Below are 26924 nucleotides of genomic sequence, written 5' to 3'. Positions count from 1 at the left end.
ACCTACTCACTCAGCTACTCATTCAGCTACTCATTCAGCTACTCATTCACCTACTCACTCAGCTACTCATTCACCTACTCATTCAGCTACTCACTCAGCTACTCATTCACCTACTCACTCACCTACTCATTCACCTACTCATTCACCTACTCACTCAGCTACTCATTCACCTACTCATTCAGCTACTCATTCACCTACTCATTCACCTACTCATTCACCTACTCACTCAGCTACTCATTCACCTACTCATTCACCTACTCATTCACCTACTCACTCAGCTACTCACTCACCTACTCATTCACCTACTCATTCACCTACTCGCTCACCTACTCATTCACCTACTCATTCACCTACTCATTCACCTACTCATTCACCTACTCATTCACCTACTCGCTCACCTACTCATTCACCTACTCACTCACCTACTCACTCACCTACTCATTCACCTACTCATTCACCTACTCACTCAGCTACTCATTCAGCTACTCATTCACCTACTCATTCACCTACTCATTCAACTACTCATTCACCTACTCGCTCACCTACTCATTCACCTACTCACTCACCTACTCACTCACCTACTCATTCACCTACTCATTCACCTACTCACTCAGCTACTCATTCAGCTACTCATTCACCTACTCATTCACCTACTCACTCACCTACTCATTCACCTACTCATTCACCTACTCACTCAGCTACTCATTCAGCTACTCATTCACCTACTCATTCACCTACTCATTCACCTACTCATTCACCTACTCATTCAGCTACTCACTCACCTACTCATTCACCTACTCACTCAGCTACTCATTCACCTACTCATTCACCTACTCATTCACCTACTCATTCACCTACTCATTCACCTACTCATTCACCTACTCGCTCACCTACTCATTCACCTACTCACTCACCTACTCACTCACCTACTCATTCACCTACTCACTCAGCTACTCATTCAGCTACTCATTCAGCTACTCATTCACCTACTCATTCACCTACTCATTCACCTACTCATTCAACTACTCATTCACCTACTCGCTCACCTACTCATTCACCTACTCACTCACCTACTCACTCACCTACTCATTCACCTACTCATTCACCTACTCACTCAGCTACTCATTCAGCTACTCATTCAGCTACTCATTCACCTACTCATTCACCTACTCACTCACCTACTCACTCACCTACTCATTCAGCTACTCATTCACCTACTCACTCAGCTACTCATTCACCTACTCATTCAGCTACTCATTCACCTACTCACTCAGCTACTCATTCACCTACTCATTCACCTACTCATTCACCTACTCATTCACCTACTCGCTCAGCTAATCATTCACCTACTCATTCACCTACTCATTCACCTACTCATTCACCTACTCATTCACCTACTCATTCACCTACTCACTCAGCTACTCATTCACCTACTCATTCACCTACTCATTCACCTACTCATTCACCTACTCGCTCACCTACTCATTCACCTACTCATTCACCTACTCACTCACCTACTCACTCACCTACTCGCTCACCTACTCATTCACCTACTCACTCACCTACTCACTCACCTACTCATTCACCTACTCATTCACCTACTCACTCAGCTACTCATTCAGCTACTCATTCAGCTACTCATTCACCTACTCACTCAGCTACTCATTCACCTACTCATTCAGCTACTCATTCACCTACTCATTCACCTACTCATTCACCTACTCATTCACCTACTCACTCACCTACTCACTCACCTACTCATTCACCTACTCATTCACCTACTCACTCAGCTACTCATTCACCTACTCATTCACCTACTCACTCAGCTACTCATTCAGCTACTCATTCACCTACTCACTCAGCTACTCATTCACCTACTCATTCACCTACTCATTCACCTACTCATTCACCTACTCGCTCAGCTAATCATTCACCTACTCATTCACCTACTCATTCACCTACTCACTCAGCTACTCATTCACCTACTCATTCACCTACTCATTCACCTACTCACTCAGCTACTCATTCACCTACTCATTCAGCTACTCATTCACCTACTCATTCACCTACTCATTCACCTACTCACTCAGCTACTCATTCACCTACTCATTCACCTACTCATTCACCTACTCACTCAGCTACTCATTCACCTACTCATTCACCTACTCGCTCACCTACTCATTCACCTACTCACTCACCTACTCACTCACCTACTCATTCACCTACTCACTCAGCTACTCACTCAGCTACTCATTCACCTACTCACTCACCTACTCATTCACCTACTCATTCACCTACTCACTCAGCTACTCATTCACCTACTCATTCAGCTACTCATTCACCTACTCATTCACCTACTCACTCAGCTACTCATTCACCTACTCATTCACCTACTCATTCACCTACTCACTCAGCTACTCACTCACCTACTCATTCACCTACTCATTCACCTACTCATTCACCTACTCGCTCACCTACTCATTCACCTACTCATTCACCTACTCATTCACCTACTCATTCACCTACTCATTCACCTACTCGCTCACCTACTCATTCACCTACTCACTCACCTACTCACTCACCTACTCATTCACCTACTCATTCACCTACTCACTCAGCTACTCATTCAGCTACTCATTCACCTACTCATTCACCTACTCATTCACCTACTCATTCAACTACTCATTCACCTACTCGCTCACCTACTCATTCACCTACTCACTCACCTACTCACTCACCTACTCATTCACCTACTCATTCACCTACTCACTCAGCTACTCATTCAGCTACTCATTCACCTACTCATTCACCTACTCACTCACCTACTCACTCACCTACTCATTCACCTACTCACTCAGCTACTCATTCAGCTACTCATTCACCTACTCATTCACCTACTCATTCACCTACTCATTCACCTACTCATTCAGCTACTCACTCACCTACTCATTCACCTACTCACTCAGCTACTCATTCACCTACTCATTCACCTACTCATTCACCTACTCATTCACCTACTCATTCACCTACTCATTCACCTACTCGCTCACCTACTCATTCACCTACTCACTCACCTACTCACTCACCTACTCATTCACCTACTCATTCACCTACTCACTCAGCTACTCATTCAGCTATTCATTCACCTACTCATTCACCTACTCATTCACCTACTCATTCACCTACTCATTCAACTACTCATTCACCTACTCGCTCACCTACTCACTCACCTACTCACTCACCTACTCATTCACCTACTCATTCACCTACTCACTCAGCTACTCATTCAGCTACTCATTCACCTACTCATTCACCTACTCATTCACCTACTCATTCACCTACTCATTCACCTACTCACTCAGCTACTCACTCACCTACTCATTCACCTACTCACTCAGCTACTCATTCACCTACTCATTCACCTACTCATTCACCTACTCATTCACCTACTCATTCACCTACTCATTCACCTACTCGCTCACCTACTCATTCACCTACTCACTCACCTACTCACTCACCTACTCACTCACCTACTCATTCACCTACTCATTCACCTACTCATTCACCTACTCATTCAACTACTCATTCACCTACTCGCTCACCTACTCATTCACCTACTCACTCACCTACTCACTCACCTACTCATTCACCTACTCATTCACCTACTCACTCAGCTACTCATTCAGCTACTCATTCACCTACTCATTCACCTACTCACTCACCTACTCATTCACCTACTCATTCACCTACTCACTCAGCTACTCATTCAGCTACTCATTCACCTACTCATTCACCTACTCATTCACCTACTCATTCACCTACTCATTCACCTACTCACTCAGCTACTCACTCGCCTACTCATTCACCTACTCACTCAGCTACTCATTCACCTACTCATTCACCTACTCATTCACCTACTCATTCACCTACTCATTCACCTACTCATTCACCTACTCGCTCACCTACTCATTCACCTACTCATTCACCTACTCATTCACCTACTCATTCACCACACCCTTAGCCACTGACCACTCGGCAGATGTCGCAACACTTCCCTTTTCTGCTTATTCCCTCCACATTCGACTTCCTCCCCCATCGCCTCCAAAAAAGTTTGACATCTTCAACAGTGCAGTTTGTTGCTGGCACTTAACGCTTGAATGATGATTTTGATTATGATGCCATGCTGATGTCTGCACATTGGCAGGACACTGCAGGATGATGATGATGGAGTTGATGATGAAGCTGACGATTGTGCTTCTGATGATGATGATGGTTGTGGTGCTGCTGATGGTGGTGGTGCTGCTGATGATGGTGGTGCCGTCCGATGACGATGCCTTGCCAACGCCTGCGTGTGCCACAGTGCCAGGAGTCTGCGAGGTGTTGGAGCAGAAGGACTTGGCGAACGGGTTGCGCGACGAGGCATGCGGCAAGGCGGTCGCCGACCGGCAGGCCGGCCTCTGCGAGTGAGCCTTGTCCCGGCGAGCACCTCCTCCTTCACCAGGCCGTACTGTAGGGTCGCGCTTACCGGGGCCGGGGGGAGGGGGGGGCAGGCGGACGTTCCGCCACAGACGCCGCGCCGAGCGCGTAAGACGGCGCGGTGACGGCCGCCATCGCTCGCCGCGACCGGTGGCAACCGCTGCCGTGGGGAGACGGGAGTTGTGACCGTTCATTGGTCCGCAACAGAGCGGAGTGAAGTAAACATTTGAAAACGTTCATCTCACCACACCCGGGGGTCTGCCACTGCTCGGTTGGAATGAGCTTTGCCGGCCGGGCGTGCGCCCCTGCCAATGAGCGTCTCTCTCCCTCCCCTCCACCAACACCGCCATCACCACCACCGTCGCCACCGTCACCAATCCTTCCACAACTGCCACTGCCGGCATCACCACCGCCCCCCCCGCCACCCCCTCCACCATCGCCGCCATCTTCACCTCCTCCTCCTCCGCCCCCCTCCCCTCCCCCTCCGCTCAGGCTGCACTACAAGGAGTACCTGGTGAATCTCGTCAACGAGAACTCCGTGGACCCCGTGCACCGCTACGACCTCAACGAACTCCTGGCGGAGATGAATCGCAACGGCCGGGCCGAGCCGCCCCACGCCGCCAACGAGGACGACGCCCAATACCAGCAGCGGCTGCTGCAGGTCAGGACCGGGCGACGGAGTCCTGAACTCCGGCCACTGTCACCCCGAGCCCCGGCCACCGTGATGCTGAGCTTTGACCCCTGTCGATCGAAACAACAGTCCTCTTTATCCCAACACCAGCTCCTGTCTCTCACAGCCAGCCCAATAATCCCTCGCGCAGCCCCCGTCACCCCAAATGGCTGCGTATGTCCGGCGCAAGCGCATCGCCCCTGGCGGCACTCCCACTCGGTGTCATCGTTGTCCCACGCGGCTTGGCCTCCTCCTGCCCCTCGACGTATCAACGTCCAGTCGTTAACACGCTGCTGAAGTTTCTCGTTTTCTTTGTCTTCAGGAAATCCTGGCCAATATCCCCCTGGTGAAGAGGGACTGAGGAGGAGGAGGAGGTGGTGGAGGGGTGGGGGGGAGTCGGTGAGGGGTGTGCCGGCGAGGCGCTGCCCGCACCCTCCTTTGGGCGTGCGGAGCCCCCCCCCCCCCCCCCGGGTCGTATTCTCACTGCCAGGGTCACGGCGGTCTCTCTCGGGTTCTCCTTGCTTTCTTCGGGACGTTCAGCGGAGACGCCCGGCAGTGGGACGAGTGTCACGGTTGGATCTGCGCCGGTACCTCTGGCCACCGAACACGGCACCGGCATAGCCCTCGGTAGACGCTTGCTCTGCGGTTGCCCTTTGCCAGCTGACTAACAGGTTCACGGGTTCACAGTCGGATCGGCAGGGTAACAGTTTGCCTCTACGATGTATTGTTGGGATTGCACCGCGTTTTGTTTGGCACGGCGTCCCACGTTTCACTCCCGGCGCATCAACGTCCAAACTGAGCGTGGCGGCGGGTGAACGGGGATCTCTGACACAGCACTTGCAGCTCGCGGCACCTTCGTCTTCGCGAAGACGCTTCCGCACGCACCCACGGTGCAATATTTGCACTCTCCGATCACCGACTGGGTTTCCCGTGACGGCACCGACCGGGGCAACACCCTGACCCCGCGTAGTGAACCAGGCGTCGCCCGGTCACCTCCACGCACGCCGGACGCTGCGGTTGCCGCCACAGCGGCCGGCGGCTCCTCATTGCTGCGGCCCCGTGGCGGCCAGGCAATAACCAGGCCGGGGAGCGAGCGCGGGGCGAGCGCGGGGCGAGCGCGGGGCGAACGCGGAGACCGCGGAGACCGCAGGGCGAGCGCGGAGACCGCGGGGCGAGCGACGTTTACTCTGCCCTGCTGTCTTCTGCTCGGTGTAATTTATGCAGCATGACAACATGAACGTCACGGTCTCTAAATAAAACGAGCCCCTGGCGGGGCCTGGTTGTTTTTTGTTGAATGTTAATGGGTTGTGCGGTTCTTTAGTTGTGCTTTTCAGTGAACCAAAGGAGGTGATGGTGGTGTTGGTGGTGGCGGTGTTTGTCGGCTAACCCATGATGGCTGGGGTCTGTCCCGTGGCGTCCTGCCGGCAGTGATCCTTCGGCTTCAAAGTGCACCCGGCCTGCCACGTGAGGGCTGCGGTGATGCCACCATCACTTCATGTGGTGTTTGTGGTCACGATGATGATTATACGGCTGTTCCCGGACCTGAGATCAGGAGTGAACGCATTGGCCAAACGTACAAGCAGGAGCCTCCGGAAAGGGCTCGGTAAGACTTTCCTTGGCAAACTCCTCCACGACTCGTTATAGACGCATTCGGGCCAAGATCTACACCGAAGACGAGTATGAATCTCCGCTATATAGTCTACACGGACTGTCGGGACAAGTGCTGTTAGTGAGCACTTGGGAAGGTCGGCATAGCGCAGGAGCGAGTGGGATGTGGCCAGCTCCACGCCCGGCCGCCTTTGTCTCCCCGGTGCTGATGTTCACACACCACCGGATACTCATTTAAGTCTGAGTCAACCTCGTGAGGCCCAGGACCGGTTCAGAGATTTGTCACCGACGGTGGCCGGAAATCGAACTCGGGTAGCCGGGGTCGAGGCACAGTGCGCCACTACCCACCACCACCACCACGCACCTTGTTACTGAAGATGTTGGTGATAATGAAGGACATCTTGTGTTCTAACGGGCATTGGGCGATCTGCTGTTCTATAATTTGAGCCAGTGGTGTTATATTCCACGTGTTTATGGCAGGGAGAAGTCCGCTCAAATAAAATTGGGGGCGACATAAACATGTCCGTCACGCGTTGCTTTGTGCCTTGGATTTGAATTCACGTGGCGGCTGAGAGCAAAGTGGGCCATGTGTGACGTGTCGTGAGTGGGGAGCTGAGCTTCATCGATTACACTGGTTTACATCCAAAATGCTTCCGAAATGTCCAACTTTACTAATTCACTGAGAATGAAAATGAGGCTTAAAATGTTTGATTGGCTCTAGTTTTCAAGATATGCAACTGGGGCAGGATATACAACACTTGGGAATGGCGGAGGATGAGTGAGTTCTAAAGGGAAGGGATCTCAATTAAACAAGAAATGACATACATCTTTCACTGGATCTATAAATACATCTATGACTGGGTTTGGACAGTACTTGCTTTTTGAGCTAAACAATTAATGATGCAATCTAAACCTGATATTGCATCATTCGTGATTTGAATTGCATCGTGTTATTCCTATAAGTCATGGATGATGCAATTATAACTCGGCTTACATCCCTCTGCTGAACAAATGGCCCTATATCAGCCCTAGAAATCACGCAGTGTCGTGCTCTCTTATTTGTCAGTGTTTGATTTTGCAAAGGAGCACATTTTTGTTTCGCCAAAGTGAGCAGAGATGCCTCGTACTTGTGCGAACAAAGCAGATCACTTCTGCTATACTCTTTGGTTCTTTCGGTAAAGTCACGTAGGTAGAAAAATAATCGTCATCAGGTGGGACAACCACAGCAAACGTTTTTTCTTGCTGTGGTTGTCCCACTGATGACGACAGTCGTTGAGAAAGCCTATCACCTTTATTTTGGCTGCAAAACTGGAGATTAGGACAGAAAGTGGGCCCCACAAATATGCTGCAACACTTGTTCAACAAATATTTGCCAGTGGTTGAAAAGGAAATCGATGCCTTTTGCAGTGCCAATTATTTGGAGAGAGCCAACAGATCATATCAGCAATTGTTACTTCTGCATGGCGCCTCCAGTTGGGAAAGGTGCGTCAAAGAAGAAATAGTGGACTCTGCATTATCCAAACATTCCATCATCTGTCCGCCCAGTACCCCACGGAGAAGGACTGCCGGTTCCTGATGCACCAGAATCATTCTCACTTGAGTCAGACGAGGAAGAGGATGAAACTTCTGGTCCTGAACCATCAAGGTCACATGACCCCGATTTTCTCCCATATTCCTCTTGACCACACCTCATACCACAAGGTGAACTGAGAGACGTTGTCAGGGATCTGGAACTACCCAAGAGCTAGGCAGAGCTGTTGGGCTCCAGGCTGCAGCAGTGGAATCTCCTGGCGGGTGATGTTTTGGTTTCCATGTTCCGTGACCGTCAAAAGGATCTTGTCCCATTCTTCATGGAAGGTGATCTTGTAGCCTGCAGCAACATCGATAGTGTGATGGCAGCCCTCAACATCGTTCTTGATCCAGATGAGTGGAGACTTCATTGATTAATGAGAATAAGAGTCTTAAAGCTGTTTTGCTGCATAATGGCAATGTTTTGCAATCAATTCCAGTTGGTCATGCAGTCCATATGAAGGAAGGCTATGACAACTTGAAACAACTTTTGAGGTGCATTAACTATGCCCAACATCAGTGGCAGCTTTGTGGCGATTTGAAGGTTGTTGCTCTCTTGCTTGGTCTGCAGACTGGATACACAAAGTACTGCTAGTTTCTCTGCGAATGGGATAGTCGCGCAAGAGATTCCCACTACATCAAGAGAGATTGGCCACTCCGACAGCCACTGAATCAAGGAAGTTTTTGTTACCACCCTTACACATCAAGCTGGGTCTGATGAAGAACTTTGTCAAAGCCAATGGACAAAACACAAGCAGCTTTCAAGTACCTCCGTGGAAAATTACCAAGGTTAAGTGAAGCTAAGACAAAGGAATGTGTCTTTGTTGGTCCTCAGATTCGTGAACTTCTTCGAGATGATGCATTTGACAGCGCACTGCGTGGCAAGGAAAAGACGGCATGGAACGCCTTCCAGTTAGTGGCAACACATTTTCTCGGAAACAACAAGGCAGACAATTACAGGGAGTTGGTGGAAAACCTCAGGGCATACAAAAGCCTTGGTCGCAACATGTCACTAAAGATACGTTGTTTGCACTCTCATCTCGATTTGTCCCCCACCGAACTGCGGAGCAGCGAGCGACGATCATGGCGAGCGATGTCACCAGGAGATTGCGACGATGGAGAAACGCTCTCAGGGCAAATGGAGCCCATCAATGCCTGCAGACTATGGCTGGACAGTGACAAGAGATGATCCATTTAATGAATACAAGAGACAAGCCAAGAAGCGCCGAGTAAACACTGAATGAGGACTAAACAATGTTCTTATATATACACAATAGTTGTTTTGCCTTTTGTTTCATAGTGCATTTTATTTCTCTAACCTTTTTGCTGACTTTTAAAGTGTTACATAAATAAGACAGGTGAAATGTAATCATGTAAAGCAACCATAAACACGTGAAAAGACCTCGGTTAACAATGTATTAGTAAAACTCTAGACAAAATACATCGACGTAAAATGTAAAAACTTAAATATCTTGGTAACAGTAGCCAATCGGTTGTTTTAATTTTCATGTTTCAATTCAGCACGTCAAAATCCATAATGAACAGCGCGTGTCATCTCTGAAGCAGACGACGTCTAAAACATCGCAGACCGCTGTTACCATGACTGGCGAGGAGTGGCAAAGTGGTGAGCGCAGTGCGCTCGGACCCAGCCACCTGAGTTCAATTCCAGGTCCCCGCCACCAAAGTTGGTCACCTGGTGTGGTGTGCAGACAGTCACCTGATGAACAACACTTCACTGCTGGTGAACAACACTTCACTGCTGGTGAACAACACTTCACCGCTGGTGAACAACACTTCACTGCTGGTGAACAACACTTCACTGCTGGTGAACAACACTTCACTACTGATGAACAACACTTCGCTGCTGATGAACAACACTTCACTGCTGGTGAACAACACTTCGCTGCTGGTGAACAACACTTCACTGCTGATGAACAACACTTCACTACTGATGAACAACACTTCGCTGCTGATGAACAACACTTCACTACTGATGAACAACACTTCGCTGCTGGTGAACAACACTTCACTGCTGGTGAACAACACTTCACTACTGATGAACAACACTTCGCTGCTGATGAACAACACTTCACTACTGATGAACAACACTTCGCTGCTGGTGAACAACACTTCACTGCTGGTGAACAACACTTCACTACTGATGAACAACACTTCGCTGCTGATGAACAACACTTCACTGCTGGTGAACAACACTTCACTGCTGGTGAACAACACTTCACCGCTGGTGAACAACACTTCACTGCTGATGAACAACACTTCACTACTGAGCTCCCCATCTCTGCAGATTGCGTGGCAGCCGTTGTCATGGAGACCAGGCACGTGGATTGTGAACCCGGAACCCCGATGCAATCAGCCATTCATGCACACACACTACACTACACACACTACACATACACACTACACACACACACTACACACACACACTATACACACACTACACACACTACACACACTACACACACACACTACACACACTACACACACAGACTACACACACTACACACACACACTATACACACACACACTACACACACTACACACACACTACACACACTACACACATACACTACACACACACACTACACACACACTACACACACACACTACACACACTACACATACACACTACACACACACACTACACACACACACTACACACACACACACTACACACACACACTACACACACACACTACACACACACACTACACACACACACTACACACACTACACATACACACTACACACACTACACACACACACTATACACACACTACACACACACACTACACACACTACACACACTACACACACAGACTACACACACTACACACACACACTACACACACACACTACACACACTACACACACACTACACACACTACACACACACTACACACACACACTACACACACACTACACACACACACTACACACACTACACACACTACACACACTACACACACACACTACACACACTACACACACACACTACACACACTACACACACACACTACACACACACACTACACACACTACACACACACACTACACACACACACTACACACACTACACATACACACTACACACACTACACACACACACTACACACACTACACATACACACTACACACACTACACACACACACTACACACACACACTACACACACACACTACACACACTACACATACACACTACACACACACACTTCACACACTACACACACACACTACACACACTACACATACACACTACACACACTACACACACACACTACACACACACTACGCACACACACTACACACACACACTACACACACTACACACACTACACATACACACTACACACACACACTACACACACACACTACACACACTACACATACACACTACACACACTACACACACACACTACACACACTACACACACTACACATACACACTACACACACTACACACACACACTACACACACACTACACACACACACTACACACACTACACATACACACTACACACACTACACACACTACACATACACACTACACACACACACTACACACACTACACACACACTACACACACACTACACACACACTACACCAGGGGTCGGCAACCAAAATAACAAGAAGAGCCATTTCTTTTCAATTCGGTACAAAATTCAGTATTTCAGGAGCCGCAATGCATCTGAGTACATACTGTACATACGTACATATCGTCAAGAAGCAGCCCGCAAAGAGCCGCATGCGGCTCCGGAGCCGTAGGTTGCCGACCCCTGCACTACACACACACTACACACACACACTACACACACTACACACACACTACACACACTACACACACACTACACACACACACTACACACACTACACACACACACTACACACACTACACACATACACTACACACACTACACACACACTACACACACACTACACACACACTACACACACACTACACACACACTACACACACACTACACACACTACTACACACACACACTACACACACTACACACACACACTACACAAATACACTACACACACTACACACACACACTACACACACACTACACACACATACACTACACACACACACTACACACACTACAATACACACACTATACACACACCACACACTACACACACACACTACACACATACACACTACACACACTACACACACACACTACACACACACACTACACACACACTACACACACACTACACATACACACTACACACACACACTACACACACACACTACACACACACACCACACACACACACCACACTACACACACTACACACACACACGTACACACACACACACGTACACACACGTATATACACACACACACACACGTATACACACATACGTACACACACACGTATACACACACACACGTATACAAAGATCCCCCGTATAGCCTGAACAGATCTTTGGGGCAAGTGCTGTTAGCGAGCACCTATGGAGGCCGGCACACACACACTCCATACACACACACACTCCACACACACACATTCCGTACACACACACTACACTACATACACTACACACACTACACTCACACACTACACACACACATTACACACACACTCCACACACACTCCACACACACGCCACACACAATCCACACACACACACACTCCGTACACACACACTACACACACTACACTACACACACTACACACACACACTACACACACACACCACACACACTCCACTACACACACACTACACACACACACTACACACACACTACACACACTACACACACACACTACACACACTACACACACACTACACACACACTATACACACACTATACACACCACACACTACACACACTACACACACACTACATACACTACACACACACACTACACACACACTACACACACATTTCACACACACACTACACACACTACACACACACTACACACTACACACACACTACTACACACACACTACACACACTACACACACACAGCCCACAGCCCCCTCTCTCCCGCCCCCTGGACCACTTTCACGCGAGGGATGCAGAGGGGAGGGGTGAGGGGGAATGGTGGTGGGGAGGTGGGGAGGTGAGGAGGTGAGGTGGGGTGGGGTGGGGAGGGGGGGAGGTGAGGTGGGGAGGTGAGGTGGGGTGGGGTGGGGAGGAGGTGGGGTGGGGTGGGGAGGTGGGGTGGGGTGGGGAGGGGGGGAGGTGAGGTGGGGTGGGGTGGGGAGGGGGGGAGGTGAGGTGGGGTGGGGAGGTGGGGTGGGGTGGGGAGGGGGGGAGGTGGGGAGGTGAGGTGAGGTGGGGTGGGGTGGGGAGGGGGGGGAGGTGAGGTGGGGTGGGGAGGTGGGGTGGGGTGGGGAGGGGGGGAGGTGGGGAGGTGAGGTGAGGTGGGGTGGGGTGGGGAGGGCATTCTCATTGACACGGGGGTGGGGGGAGAACAGCCCCTGATGGGGGGGGGGCTCCCTGCCCACTCTCATTGAGCTCATTAACGCGGGGGCGGCCGGGGGGGGTCATTAACCTGACCCCGCCCCCCCACAGTGAAGGGGCCCGCGAGCTCTACGCTGCTGTGGGGGGTGGCTGAGAGGGTCACTGCCCTGGGGTCAATCCCTTGGGAGGTCACACCCAGGGGTCACGCAGCTGGGGTCACAGTCCTCGAAGGTCACAGACGCGGGGTCACCGAAAGTGTGGGTCCTGGCCCCAGGAGGGCGCGTACAGTGGGCGTGGGGTGGTGGTGGTGGTGGTGAGGAGGGTGAGTGTAGTGAGTGGTGAGGAGGAGGGTGAGTGTAGTGAGTGGTGAGGAGGAGGGTGAGTGTAGTGAGTGGTGAGGTGGGTGAGTGTAGTGAGTGGTGGTGAGGAGGGTGAGTGTAGTGAGTGGTGAGGAGGAGGGTGAGTGTAGTGAGTGGTGAGGAGGGTGAGTGTAGTGAGTGGTGAGGAGGGTGAGTGTAGTGAGTGGTGAGGAGGAGAGTGAGTGTAGTGAGTGGTGAGGAGGAGGGTGAGTGTAGTGAGTGGTGAGGAGGGTGAGTGTAGTGAGTGGTGAGGAGGAGGGTGAGGTGTAGTGAGTGGTGAGGAGGGTGAGTGTAGTGAGTGGTGGTGAGGAGGGTGAGTGTAGTGAGTGGTGAGGAGGAGGGTGAGTGTAGTGAGTGGTGAGGAGGAGGGTGAGTGTAGTGAGTGGTGAGGTGGGTGAGTGTAGTGAGTGGTGGTGAGGAGGGTGAGTGTAGTGAGTGGTGAGGAGGAGGGTGAGTGTAGTGAGTGGTGAGGAGGGTGAGTGTAGTGAGTGGTGAGGAGGGTGAGTGTAGTGAGTGGTGAGGAGGAGAGTGAGTGTAGTGAGTGGTGAGGAGGAGGGTGAGTGTAGTGAGTGGTGAGGAGGGTGAGTGTAGTGAGTGGTGAGGAGGAGGGTGAGTGTAGTGAGTGGTGAGGAGGGTGAGTGTAGTGAGTGGTGGTGAGGAGGGTGAGTGTAGTGAGTGGTGAGGAGGAGGGTGAGTGTAGTGAGTGGTGAGGAGGAGGGTGAGTGTAGTGAGTGGTGAGGAGGAGGGTGAGTGTAGTGAGTGGTGAGGAGGGTGAGTGTAGTGAGTGGTGGTGAGGAGGGTGAGTGTAGTGAGTGGTGAGGAGGAGGGGTGAGTGTAGTGAGTGGTGAGGAGGGTGAGTGTAGTGAGTGGTGGTGAGGAGGGTGAGTGTTTGAGTGGTGAGGAGGAGGGTGAGTGTAGTGAGTGGTGAGGAGGAGGGTGAGTGTAGTGAGTGGTGAGGAGGAGGGTGAGTGTAGTGAGTGGTGAGTAGGGGTGAGTGTAGTGAGTGGTGGTGAGGAGGGTGAGTGTAGTGAGTGGTGAGGAGGGTGGTGAGTGTAGTGAGTGGTGAGGAGGGGTGGAGTGTAGTGAGTGGTGGTGAGGAGGGTGAGTGTAGTGAGTGGTGTGAGGAGGGTGAGTGTTGTGAGTGGTGAGGAGGAGGGTGAGTGTAGTGAGTGGGTGAGGAGGGTGAGTGTAGTGAGTGGTGAGGAGGGGGTGTAGTGAGTGGTGTGGAGGAGGGTGGTGTAGTGGAGTGGTGAGGAGGAGGGTGAGTGTAGTGAGTGGTGAGGAGGGTGAGTGTAGTGAGTGGTGAGGAGGAGGGTGAGTGTAGTGAGTTGTGAGAAGGGTGAGTGTAGTGGTGGTGAGGAGGAGGGTGAGTGTAGTGAGTGGTGGGTGAGGAGGGTGAGTGTTGTGAGTGGTGAGAGGTGGGTGTGTGTAGTGAGTGGTGAGGAGGGTGGTGAGTGGTGAGTGAGGTGTGTGTGAGTGGTGGGTGGAGTGTAGTGAGTGGTGAGGGGGTGAGTGTTGTGAGTGGTGAGGAGGGTGAGTGAAGTGTGTGGTGAGGAGGGTGAGTGTAGTGAGGTGGGTGGAGGGAGTGTGTGAGGGTTGGAGGGTGAGTGGTGTGGTGGAGGGGGTGAGTGTAGTGAGTGGTGAGGAGGGTGAGTGTAGTGAGTGGTGAGGAGGGGTGAGTGTAGTGAGTGGTGAGGTGGAGGGTGAGTGTAGTGAGTGGTGAGGAGGGTGTGTGTAGTGAGTGGTGAGGGAGGGTGAGTGTATGGGGTGAGGAGGAGGGTGAGTGTAGTGGTGGTGAGGTGGGGTGGGTGTGTGAGTGGTGAGGTGGGGTGAGTGTAGTGAGGTGGTGGAGGGAGGGGGTGTGGATGGGGTGGTGGGGATGAAGGCAGGGGGGGGGGGGTGTGGTGGTGAGTGAATGAGATGTTGATGGTGAGGATTGTGGTGAGGAGGGCTCGGGTTAGGGTGAGGACGGATGTGGCTGGGGTGGGGGGCTGGAGGGAGTCGCGGGTGGGGGGGCTGGAGGGAGTCGGGGTGGGGGGGCTCGGGTCGCGGTTTCCCCGCGGGCCGCTATCGCCGCTGCCACGGGCTTCCTGCGGGGCCGCGGGGCGAGACCGCAGCGGCGGGGCGGGGGGGGGCGGGGGGGGTGGGGGGGCTCGAGGCACCTGGGGGCCGCTTCCCCTCAGCGACTCGACGCGACCCCCCCCCACCCCCCCCCCCCCCCCTCACCCCTCCCCCCCCACCCGTGAGGGCGACCCCCCGAGGAGACGGATCGGGGGTCTCTGCCAGAGGGGTGCGCGTCGCTCCGCTTCAGGCCGGGACCCCCTCAGCGACTCCGCTCGGGCGCCCCGAGAGTGGCAACGCCAGGTAGGGCGCGCCCCATATCGCCGCGTCAGTGAGAGAGTCGTGGGGTGGGGGTGAGAGAGAGTCGTGTGTGTGAGGGTTGTGAGTCGTGTGTGTGAGGGTTGTGAGAGAGTCGTGTGTGTGAGGGTTGTGAGAGAGTCGTGTGTGTGAGGGTTGAGAGAGAGTCGTGTGTGTGAGGGTTGAGAGAGAGTCGTGTGTGTGAGGGTTGTGAGTCGTGTGTGTGAGGGTTGTGAGAGAGTCGTGTGTGTGAGGGTTGAGAGAGAGTCGTGTGTGTGAGGGTTGTGAGTCGTGTGTGTGAGGGTTGAGAGTCGTGTGTGTGAGGGTTGTGAGTCGTGTGTGTGAGGGTTGAGAGAGAGTCGTGTGTGTGAGGGTTGTGAGTCGTGTGTGTGAGGGTTGTGAGTCGTGTGTGTGAGGGTTGAGAGAGAGTCGTGTGTGTGAGGGTTGTGAGTCGTGTGTGTGAGGGTTGTGAGAGAGTCGTGTGTGTGAGGGTTGAGAGAGAGTCGTGTGTGTGAGGGTTGAGAGAGAGTCGTGTGTGTGAGGGTTGTGAGAGAGTCGTGTGTGTGAGGGTTGAGAGAGAGTCGTGTGTGTGAGGGTTGTGAGAGAGTCGTGTGTGTGAGGGTTGACGAGAGAGTCGTGTGTGTGAGGGTTGTGAGTCGTGTGTGTGAGGGTTGTGAGAGAGTCGTGTGTGTGAGGGTTGAGAGAGAGTCGTGTGTGTGAGGGTTGTGAGAGAGTCGTGTGTGTGAGGGTTGAGAGAGAGTCCGTGTGTGTGAGGGTTGAGAGAGAGTCGTGTGTGTGAGGGTTGTGAGAGAGTCGTGTGTGTGAGGGTTGAGAGAGAGTCGTGTGTGTGAGGGTTGAGGAGAGAGTTGTGTGTGTGAGGGTTGAGAGAGAGTCGTGTGTGTGAGGGTTGTGAGAGAGTCGTGTGTGTGAGGGTTGAGAGAGAGTCGTGTGTGTGAGGGTTGAGAGAGAGTCGTGTGTGTGAGGGTTGAGAGAGAGTCGGTGTGTGTGAGGGTTGTGAGAGAGTCGTGTGTGTGAGGGTTGAGAGAGAGTCGTGTGTGTGAGGGTTGTGAGTCGTGTGTGTGAGGGTTGAGAGAGAGTCGTGTGTGTGAGGGTTGTGAGAGAGTCGTGTGTGTGAGGGTTGAGAGAGAGTCGTGTGTGTGAGGGTTGTGAGTCGTGTGTGTGAGGGTTGTGAGAGAGTCGTGTGTGTGTGGGTTGAGAGAGAGTCGTGTGTGTGAGGGTTGTGAGTCGTGTGTGTGAGGGTTGTGAGAGAGTCGTGTGTGTGTGGGTTGAGAGAGAGTCGTGTGTGTGAGGGTTGTGAGTCGTGTGTGTGAGGGTTGAGATAGAGTCGTGTGTGTGAGGGTTGTGAGTCGTGTGTGTGAGGGTTGAGAGAGAGTCGTGTGTGTGAGGGTTGAGAGAGAGTCGTGTGTGTGATGGTTGTGAGGGAGTCGTGTGTGTGAGGGTTGTGAGTCGTGTGTGTGAGGGTTGTGAGAGAGTCGTGTGTGTGAGGGTTGAGAGAGAGTCGTGTGTGTGAGGGTTGTGAGGGAGTCGTGTGTGTGAGGGTTGAGAGAGAGTCGTGTGTGTGAGGGTTGTGAGTCGTGTGTGTGAGGGTTGAGAGAGAGTCGTGTGTGGTGAGGGTTGTGAGAGGGTCGTGTGTGTGAGGGTTGGGAGAGAGTCGTGTGTGTGAGGGTTGTGAGTCGTGTGTGTGAGGGTTGTGAGAGAGTCGTGTGTGTGAGGGTTGTGAGAGGGTCGTGTGTGTGAGGTTGAGAGAGAGTCGTGTGTGTGAGGGTTGTGAGAGAGTCGTGTGTGTGAGGGTTGTGAGAGAGTCGTGTGTGTGAGGGTTGAGAGAGAGTCGTGTGTGTGAGGGTTGAGAGAGAGTTGTGTGTGTGAGGGTTGAGAGAGAGTCGTGTGTGTGAGGGTTGAGAGAGAGTTGTGTGTGTGAGGGTTGAGAGAGAGTCGTGTGTGTGAGGGTTGAGAGAGAGTTGTGTGTGTGAGGGTTGAGAGAGAGTCGTGTGTGTGAGGGTTGTGAGAGAGTCGTGTGTGTGAGGGTTGAGAGAGAGTCGTGTGTGTGAGGGTTGTGAGTCGTGTGTGTGAGGGTTGAGAGAGAGTCGTGTGTGTGAGGGTTGTGAGTCGTGTGTGTGAGGGTTGAGAGAGAGTCGTGTGTGTGAGGGTTGTGAGTCGTGTGTGTGAGGGTTGAGAGAGAGTCGTGTGTGTGAGGGTTGAGAGAGAGTCGTGTGTGTGAGGGTTGTGAGAGTGTCGTGTGTGTGAGGGTTGAGAGAGAGTCGTGTGTGTGAGGGTTGTGAGAGAGTCGTGTGTGTGAGGGTTGAGAGAGAGTCGTGTGTGTGAGGGTTGAGAGAGAGTTGTGTGTGTGAGGGTTGAGAGAGAGTCGTGTGTGTGAGGGTTGTGAGAGAGTCGTGTGTGTGAGGGTTGAGAGAGAGTCGTGTGTGTGAGGGTTGTGAGTCGTGTGTGTGAGGGTTGAGAGAGAGAGTCGTGTGTGTGAGGGTTGTGAGAGAGTCGTGTGTGTGAGGGTTGAGAGAGAGTCGTGTGTGTGAGGGTTGTGAGTCGTGTGTGTGAGGGTTGTGAGAGAGTCGTGTGTGTGTGGGTTGAGAGAGAGTCGTGTGTGTGAGGGTTGTGAGTCGTGTGTGTGAAGGTTGTGAGAGAGTCGTGTGTGTGTGGGTTGAGAGAGAGTCGTGTGTGTGAGGGTTGTGAGTCGTGTGTGTGAGGGTTGAGATAGAGTCGTGTGTGTGAGGGTTGTGAGTCGTGTGTGTGAGGGTTGAGAGAGAGTCGTGTGTGTGAGGGTTGAGAGAGAGTCGTGTGTGTGAGGGTTGTGAGGGAGTCGTGTGTGTGAGGGTTGTGAGTCGTGTGTGTGAGGGTTGTGAGAGAGTCGTGTGTGTGAGGGTTGAGAGAGAGTCGTGTGTGTGAGGGTTGTGAGGGAGTCGTGTGTGTGAGGGTTGAGAGAGAGTCGTGTGTGTGAGGGTTGTGAGTCGTGTGTGTGAGGGTTGAGAGAGAGTCGTGTGTGTGAGGGTTGTGAGAGAGTCGTGTGTGTGAGGGTTGTGAGAGTGTCGTGTGTGTGAGGGTTGTGAGTCGTGTGTGTGAGGGTTGTGAGAGAGTCGTGTGTGTGAGGGTTGTGAGAGGGTCGTGTGTGTGAGGGTTGAGAGAGAGTCGTGTGTGTGAGGGTTGTGAGAGAGTCGTGTGTGTGAGGGTTGAGAGAGAGTCGTGTGTGTGAGGGTTGTGAGTCGTGTGTGTGAGGGTTGAGAGAGAGTCGTGTGTGTGAGGGTTGAGAGAGAGTCGTGTGTGTGAGGTTGTGAGAGAGTCGTGTGTGTGAGGGTTGAGATAGAGTCGTGTGTGTGAGGGTTGTGAGTCGTGTGTGTGAGGGTTGTGAGAGAGTCGTGTGTGTGAGGGTTGTGAGAGAGTCGTGTGTGTGAGGGTTGAGAGAGAGTCGTGTGTGTGAGGGTTGTGAGGGAGTCGTGTGTGTGAGGGTTGAGAAAGAGTCGTGTGTGTGAGGGTTGGTGAGTCGTGTGTGTGAGGGTTGAGAGAGAGTCGTGTGTGTGAGGGTTGTGAGAGAGTCGTGTGTGTGAGGGTTGTGAGAGAGTCGTGTGTGTGAGGGTTGTGAGTCGTGTGTGTGAGGGTTGTGAGAGAGTCGTGTGTGTGAGGGGTTGTGAGAGAGTCGTGTGTGTGAGGGTTGTGAGAGAGTCGTGTGTGTGAGGGTTGAGAGAGAGTCGTGTGTGTGAGGGTTGTGAGAGAGTCGTGTGTGTGAGGGTTGAGAGAGAGTCGTGTGTGTGAGGGTTGTGAGAGAGTCGTGTGTGTGAGGGTTGAGAGAGAGTCGTGTGTGTGAGGGTTGTGAGTCGTGTGTGTGAGGGTTGAGAGTGAGTCGTGTGTGTGAGGGTTGTGAGTCGTGTGTGTGAGGGTTGAGAGAGAGTCGTGTGTGTGAGGGTTGTGAGAGAGTCGTGTGTGTGAGGGTTGAGAGAGAGTCGTGTGTGTGAGGGTTGTGAGTCGTGTGTGTGAGGGTTGAGAGTGAGTCGTGTGTGTGAGGGTTGTGAGTCGTGTGTGTGAGGGTTGAGAGAGAGTCGTGTGTGTGAGGGTTGTGAGAGAGTCGTGTGTGTGAGGGTTGAGAGAGAGTCGTGTGTGTGAGGGTTGAGAGAGAGTCGTGTGTGTGAGGGTTGTGAGTCGTGTGTGTGAGGGTTGAGAGTGAGTCGTGTGTGTGAGGGTTGTGAGTCGTGTGTGTGAGGGTTGAGAGAGAGTCGTGTGTGTGAGGGTTGTGAGAGAGTCGTGTGTGTGAGGGTTGAGAGAGAGTCGTGTGTGTGAGGGTTGTGAGAGAGTCGTGTGTGTGAGGGTTGTGAGTGAGTCGTGTGTGTGTGAGGGTTGAGAGAGAGTCGTGTGTGTGAGGGTTGAGAGAGAGTCGTGTGTGTGTGAGGGTTGAGAGAGAGTCGTGTGTGTGAGGGTTGAGAGAGAGTCGTGTGTGTGAGGGTTGAGAGTGAGTCGTGTGTGTGAGGGTTGAGAGAGAGTCGTGTGTGTGAGGGTTGTGAGAGAGTCGTGTGTGTGAGGGTTGAGAGTGAGTCGTGTGTGTGAGGGTTGAGAGAGAGTCGTGTGTGTGAGGGTTGAGAGAGAGTCGTGTGTGTGAGGGTTGAGAGTGAGTCGTGTGTGTGAGGGTTGAGAGAGAGTCGTGTGTGTGGGGGTGAGAGAGAGTCGTGTGTGTGAGGGTTGAGAGTGAGTCGTGTGTGTGAGGGTTGTGAGAGAGTCGTGTGTGGGGGGGGTTGAGAGAGAGTCGTGTGTGTGAGGGTTGAGAGAGAGTCGTGTGTGTGAGGGTTGAGAGAGAGTCGTGTGTGTGAGGGTTGTGAGAGAGTCGTGTGTGTGAGGGTTGTGAGAGAGTCGTGTGTGTGAGGGTTGAGAGAGAGTCGTGTGTGTGAGGGTTGAGAGAGAGTCGTGTGTGTGAGGGTTGTGAGTGAGTCGTGTGTGTGAGGGTTGTCGGCCGGTGGTCCTGGGGACCGGGCTGAGGCTCTGATGAGGCAGCTCCAGGGACACGATGGCCAACTCCTGCCAGCTCCACTTTAGTTTTTATCATGAATCGGGTGCTCGAGTGATGATGAGTGGCCATGGGAATGACTCCGCATTGCCCTTGAGGTGGCTCAGTACGGGGGGGGGGAGACTCCATTCAGGCGGAGGCGCAATAAAGGAGTTGGTTCGATAAAGAAGGTGGCTCAAAAGTGGAATAGCTCAGTGGTGGAAGTGGGTCAGTGGTGGAGGTGGGTCAGTGGTGGAGGTATTTCCGTGGTGGAGGAGGCTCAGTGGTGGAGGTGGCTCAGGGTCGAGGAGGCTCCGTGGTGGAGGTGGCTCAGGATGGAGGACGCTCGGTGGTGGAGGTGGGTCAGTGGTGGAGGTGGGTCAGTGGTGGAGGTGACTCAGGGTGGAGGTGGCTCAGTGGTGGAGGAGGCTCAGGGTGGAGGAGGCTCAGTGGTGGAGGAGGCTCAGTGGTGGAGGTGGGTCAGTGGTGGAGGTGACTCAGGGTGGAGGTGGCTCAGTGGTGGAGGTGGCTCAGGGTGGAGGAGGCTCAGGAGCTGATCTAACACGCAGGCTCCGTGTTCCCCTGCGTGGGAGAGGTGGCAGTGACGTTCCGTGGGGGCCCCTCCCCTCCCCCCTGCCTCACGCAGTGCCCCTCCCCCGCGGGCCCCCCCTTAATGAGCTGCAGCGACTCGTGATGAATCCGTGATGACGCAGGGCCGTGACCTCTCACCCCACTCTCTCTCCCCCGCTCCCCCCATTCTGTCCTCCTTCCCTCCCTCGCATCCCTCTCCTCCATTTCCCCGCTCGCTGCGCCTGACCCTGGGGAGGCTGGCGGCGCTTCCTGCTCCCTCTCCCGCCTCGCCCGCCTCTCGCTCGCTCTCTCTCCACAACCATCCCCGCGCTCTCCATCATTGATCTCTTTTCACTTTGTCCGCACCCCCCCTCTCCCCCCCGTCTCTCACTCCGTGCTACATTCGCCTTCTCTTACATTTGCTTCATTTCGCTCTCTCCCTCGGCCACGCACTCCCCTCCCCCCGCGCTCTCCCCGCCTCTCATCCTCCTCCTCCTCCCACCGCCTCTCCCCTGAACCCCGTCCCCTCCCCGCCCGCGCGCGGCCGAATTAAAACTCTATTAGCTGCGGGTCAGCGGTGCGGGGGTGCGGGGGCTTGACTGGGGGGCTAAGTGCGCCCCCCGCTCATCTCGTTAAAATTTAATTTGCGGCGCCGCTGCCGCAACCCGGGACCCCGACACCAAATTGGCTTCAGGGTTAATCAGTGATCGCGGGGGGGGGGGGCCCAACCGTGTTCAGCCCCCCCCCCCCAACCTCACACAGCCCGGGCCCAGGGTCCCCGTGTCCTCGGGACCCCGCTGGGCTGTGGACCCCGCTGGGCTGTGGACCCCGCTGGGCTGTGGACCCCGCTGGGCTGTGGACCCCGCTGGGCTGTGGACCCCGCTGGGCTGTGGACCCCGCTGGGCTGTGGACCCCGCTGGGCTGTGGACCCCGGCTCTTAGGCCCCCCCCCCCCCCCCCCGTGTTTTCGGGCGCGATGTCCGACGTTTCGCTCTACGAGCTGAGAGCTTCTGGACCGGAACGGAGCAGCTCACAATTCCGCCTCGCGATGTTTGCCGGATGCTGTGATGGTGATGATGATGGTAGTGATGGTGGTGGTGATGGTGGTGGTGATGGTGATGATGATGGTGGTGATGATGGTGGTGGTGATGATTGATGGTGATGATGGTGATGATGATGGTGGTGATGGTGATGATGGTGATGATGATGGTGATGATGATGGTGATAATGGTGGTGATGGTGATGATGGTGATGATGATGGTGATGATGATGGTGGTGATGATGGTGGTGATGATGGTGTTGATGGTGGTGGTGATGATGGTGGTGTTGATGGTGGTGGTGTTGATGGTGGTGTTGATGGTGGTGTTGGTGGTGATTATTTAGTTCCGCTTCAGGAAGGGAACTCGGTCGTTCCGGGAAACGAACTGCGACGTCTCACGGCTTCTCATAGTCCCTCAATGATGGTTCCGTGATGACGGCGATGATGTTCTGAATGATGGGATCCCTTGGAGGGATGGCGGGTCTCTGACAGATACATACACACTGACAGATACACACACACACTGACAGACTCACACACACACTGATACACACACACTGACACACACAAACTGACACACACACTGACACACACACTGACATATACACACACACACTGACATATACACACACACACTGACAGACTCACACACTGACAGACTCACACACACACTAACACACACGCAAAGACAAAGATCTCCCGTGTAGCCTTAACAGACTAGGGGTAAGTGCTGTTAGCGAGCACCTATAAAGGCCGGCACGGCACACAAGGGGGTGGGTGGTCAAGACCACACTAACACACACACACTGACACACACGCTGACACACACACTGACACACGCACACTGACACACACACTGACACACACACACGCGTGCTCCGTGTTTCACCTCGCACCCCGCGCCTCTGAACAAAATCACGGAGCGTGGAACCAGGGGAGGGGCCCACAAACCCCCCGCTCGCAGCTCCCCAAATCCCCCCAGCATCTTCCATGCTCCCCCGCCCCCCAATCCCATCTCGCCCCCCCCCCCCTCCTCCCCCGCCCCCTCGCGGCTCGCCTTTGTCTCGTAGCGGGAGCTGCGTGATTGCTGCAATTTTCATCCTCGTCTCTCCCGCGTGCCGCCTCCCCCCTCCTCCCCCTCGCCCCAACCCCCCTCCCCCTCCTCCTCGCCCAACCTCCCTCCCCCTCTTCCTCGCCCAACCTCCCACCCCTCCTCCCACCCCTCTTCTCTCCCCTCCTCCCTCCCCTCCTCCCTCCCCTCCTCCCACCCCTCCCCTCATCGCCCTGCCCCCTCGACAGAGTCAATGATGACGCGGTGGTCCGCGATGACCCCCAGGGTCATCGCGGGGGGCCTCCCCCCTCCCCTACCCCCCTCACCACCCACACCCCTCCCCTCACCGCGGTCCTGTCCGCGATTGCACCCCCTGGGACTCGAGACAGAAGCCGCGTCCTCGTTTCCCCGTGGTGTCCCCGTGGTGTCCCCGTGGTGTCCCCGTGGTGTCCCCGTGGTGTCCCCGTGGTGTCCCCGTGGTGTCCCCGTGGTGTCCCCGTGGTGTCTGCGTGTCTGCGTGTCTGCGTGGCGCCCCCGTAGTGTCCCCTTGGAGACGCCGTGTCCCCTTGGAGTCCCCGTATCCCTTTGGAGACTCCGTGTCCCCTTGGAGACTCCGTGTCCCCTTGGAGACCCCGTATCCCCTTGGAGACCCCGTATCCCCTTGGAGACTCCGTGTCCCCTTGGAGTCCCCGTGTCCCCTTGGAGTCCCCGTGTCCCCTTGGAGACTCCGTGTCCCCTTGGAGTCCCCGTGTCCCCTTGGAGTCCCCGTGTCCCCTTGGAGTCCCCGTGTCCCCTTGGAGACCCCGTATCCCCTTGGAGACTCCGTGTCCCCTTGGAGACGCCGTGTCCCCTTGGAGTCCCCATGTCCCCTTGGAGACTCCGTGTCCCCTTGGAGACTCCGTGTCCCCTTGGAGTCCCCGTGTCCCCTTGGAGTCCCCGTGTCCCCTTGGAGACCCCGTGTCCCCTTGGAGTCCCCGTGTCCCCTTGAAGTCCCCGTGTCCCCTTGGAGACCCCGTGTCCCCTTGGAGACCCCGTGTCCCCTTGGAGACCCCGTGTCCCCTTGGAGACTCCGTGTCCCCTTGGAGACTCCGTGTCCCCTTGGAGTCCCCGTGTCCCCTTGGAGACTCCGTGTCCCACGTTATCCCGATTCTGTCTGTCCCTTCCGTTTGCGTTGGGGGGAGGGGGGTTGTCACCTCGCGAAGCTCAAGGTCAATACCACCACCACTACCACCACTAATACCACCACCACTACTACCACCACCACATACCACCACCCCTACTACCACTAATACCACCACCACTACTACCACTAATACCACCACCACTACTACCACTAATACCACCACCACTACTACCACTAATACCACCACCACTACTACCACTAATACCACCACCACTACTACCACCACTACTACCACCACCACTACTACCACCACTACCACCACCCATACAACCACTACTACCACCACCACTACTAACACCACTACCACCACCCATACCACCACCCATACCACCACCCATACAACCACTAACACCACCACTACTAATACCACCACCACAACTACAACTACCACCACTACCACCACCACTACCACCACATACCACCATCATTCCGACCCATACCACCACCACCGCTACCACCATCCATACCACCACCACGACCATCAAAGACAAAGATCCCCCGTATAGCCTTAACATACTGGGTCTCCACTAGGTCGACTCAGCCTCAAATGGGTACCTGGTGCGGCGTGTAAATATCGCCAATGGGGAGACAAAGGCGGTCGGGCGTGGTGCTGGTCACCCACCCCCGTGTGTAGGGTTCCAGCCTTCCCGTGGTGATGGTTCTCGCAAACAGCACTTGCCCCCGAAGTCTGTAAAGGCTACAAGGGGTATCTTTGTCTTTGTGTGGCTGTGTATATGTCACGGGCGGTGAGGTCGTTGTCTGTCCCATGACCCCTCGAGTCCGGATTGTTAACCTGGCGGAGTGTTAACCTGGCGGATTGTTAACCTGGCGGATTGTTAACCTGGCGGAGTGTTAACCTGGAGGATTGTTAACCTGGCGGAGTGTTAACCTGGCGGAGTGTTAACCTGGCGGATTGTTAACCTGGCGGAGTGTTAACCTGGAGGATTGTTAACCTGGCAGATTGTTAACCTGGAGGATTGTTAACCTGGCGGATTGTTAACCTGGCGGAGTGTTAACTTGGCGGAGTGTTAACCTGGCGGATTGTTAACCTGGCGGAGTGTTAACCTGGCGGAGTGTTAACCTGGCGGATTGTTAACCTGGCGGGCCGACTCTGTGGTGGCCGTGGGAACCCGGCAAGATGCGTGTGGACGGTGTCGTGGGGAGTGCATGGGGTGGATGGGGTTGTTGGTGGTGGTGTGGATAGTGGTGGTGGTGATGGTGTGGATAGTGGTGGTGGTGATGGTGTTTGTGTGGTGGTGATGGTGTGGATTTTGTGGTGGTGATGATGGTGTGGATTTTGTGGTGGTGATGATGATGATGGTGGTGGTAATGGTGTGGATTGTGTGGTGATGGTGTTTGTGTGGTGGTGTGGATTGTGTGGTGATGGGGTTTGTGTAGTGGTGATGATGATGATGGTGGTGGTGATGGTGTAGATTGTGTGGTGATGGTGTTTGTGTAGTGGTGGTGGTGATGATGATGGTGGTGGTGATGATGATGGTGGTGGTGATGGTGTCTGTGTAGTGGTGGTGGTGATGGTGTAGATTGTGTGGTGATGGTGTTTGTGTAGTGGTGGTGGTGATGATGATGAT

General features: G+C 53.8%; 1 protein-coding gene across 2 annotated transcripts in view; it reads left to right on the top strand.

Moving 5' to 3' along the window:
- Positions 1–7272, top strand: part of RNF31 (ring finger protein 31) — a 29562-nt gene extending 22290 nt beyond the window's left edge. For both annotated transcript variants that reach the window (XM_078601774.1, XM_078601773.1), the window contains 3 exons: positions 4361–4463; positions 4969–5137; positions 5469–7272. In XM_078601774.1, coding sequence (XP_078457900.1) covers positions 4361–4463; positions 4969–5137; positions 5469–5507 — 311 coding nt within the window. In that variant the 3' untranslated portion in view covers positions 5508–7272. The remainder of the gene's footprint in view (positions 1–4360; positions 4464–4968; positions 5138–5468) is intronic.
- The last annotated feature ends 19652 nt before the right edge of the window (positions 7273–26924 follow it).

Source organism: Lampetra planeri, chromosome 17 (assembly GCF_965212315.1).
Source record: "Lampetra planeri chromosome 17, kcLamPlan1.2.h2, whole genome shotgun sequence".
Classification (NCBI taxonomy): Eukaryota; Metazoa; Chordata; class Hyperoartia; order Petromyzontiformes; family Petromyzontidae; genus Lampetra; species Lampetra planeri.
This window is presented reverse-complemented; position numbering and strand designations above follow the sequence as displayed.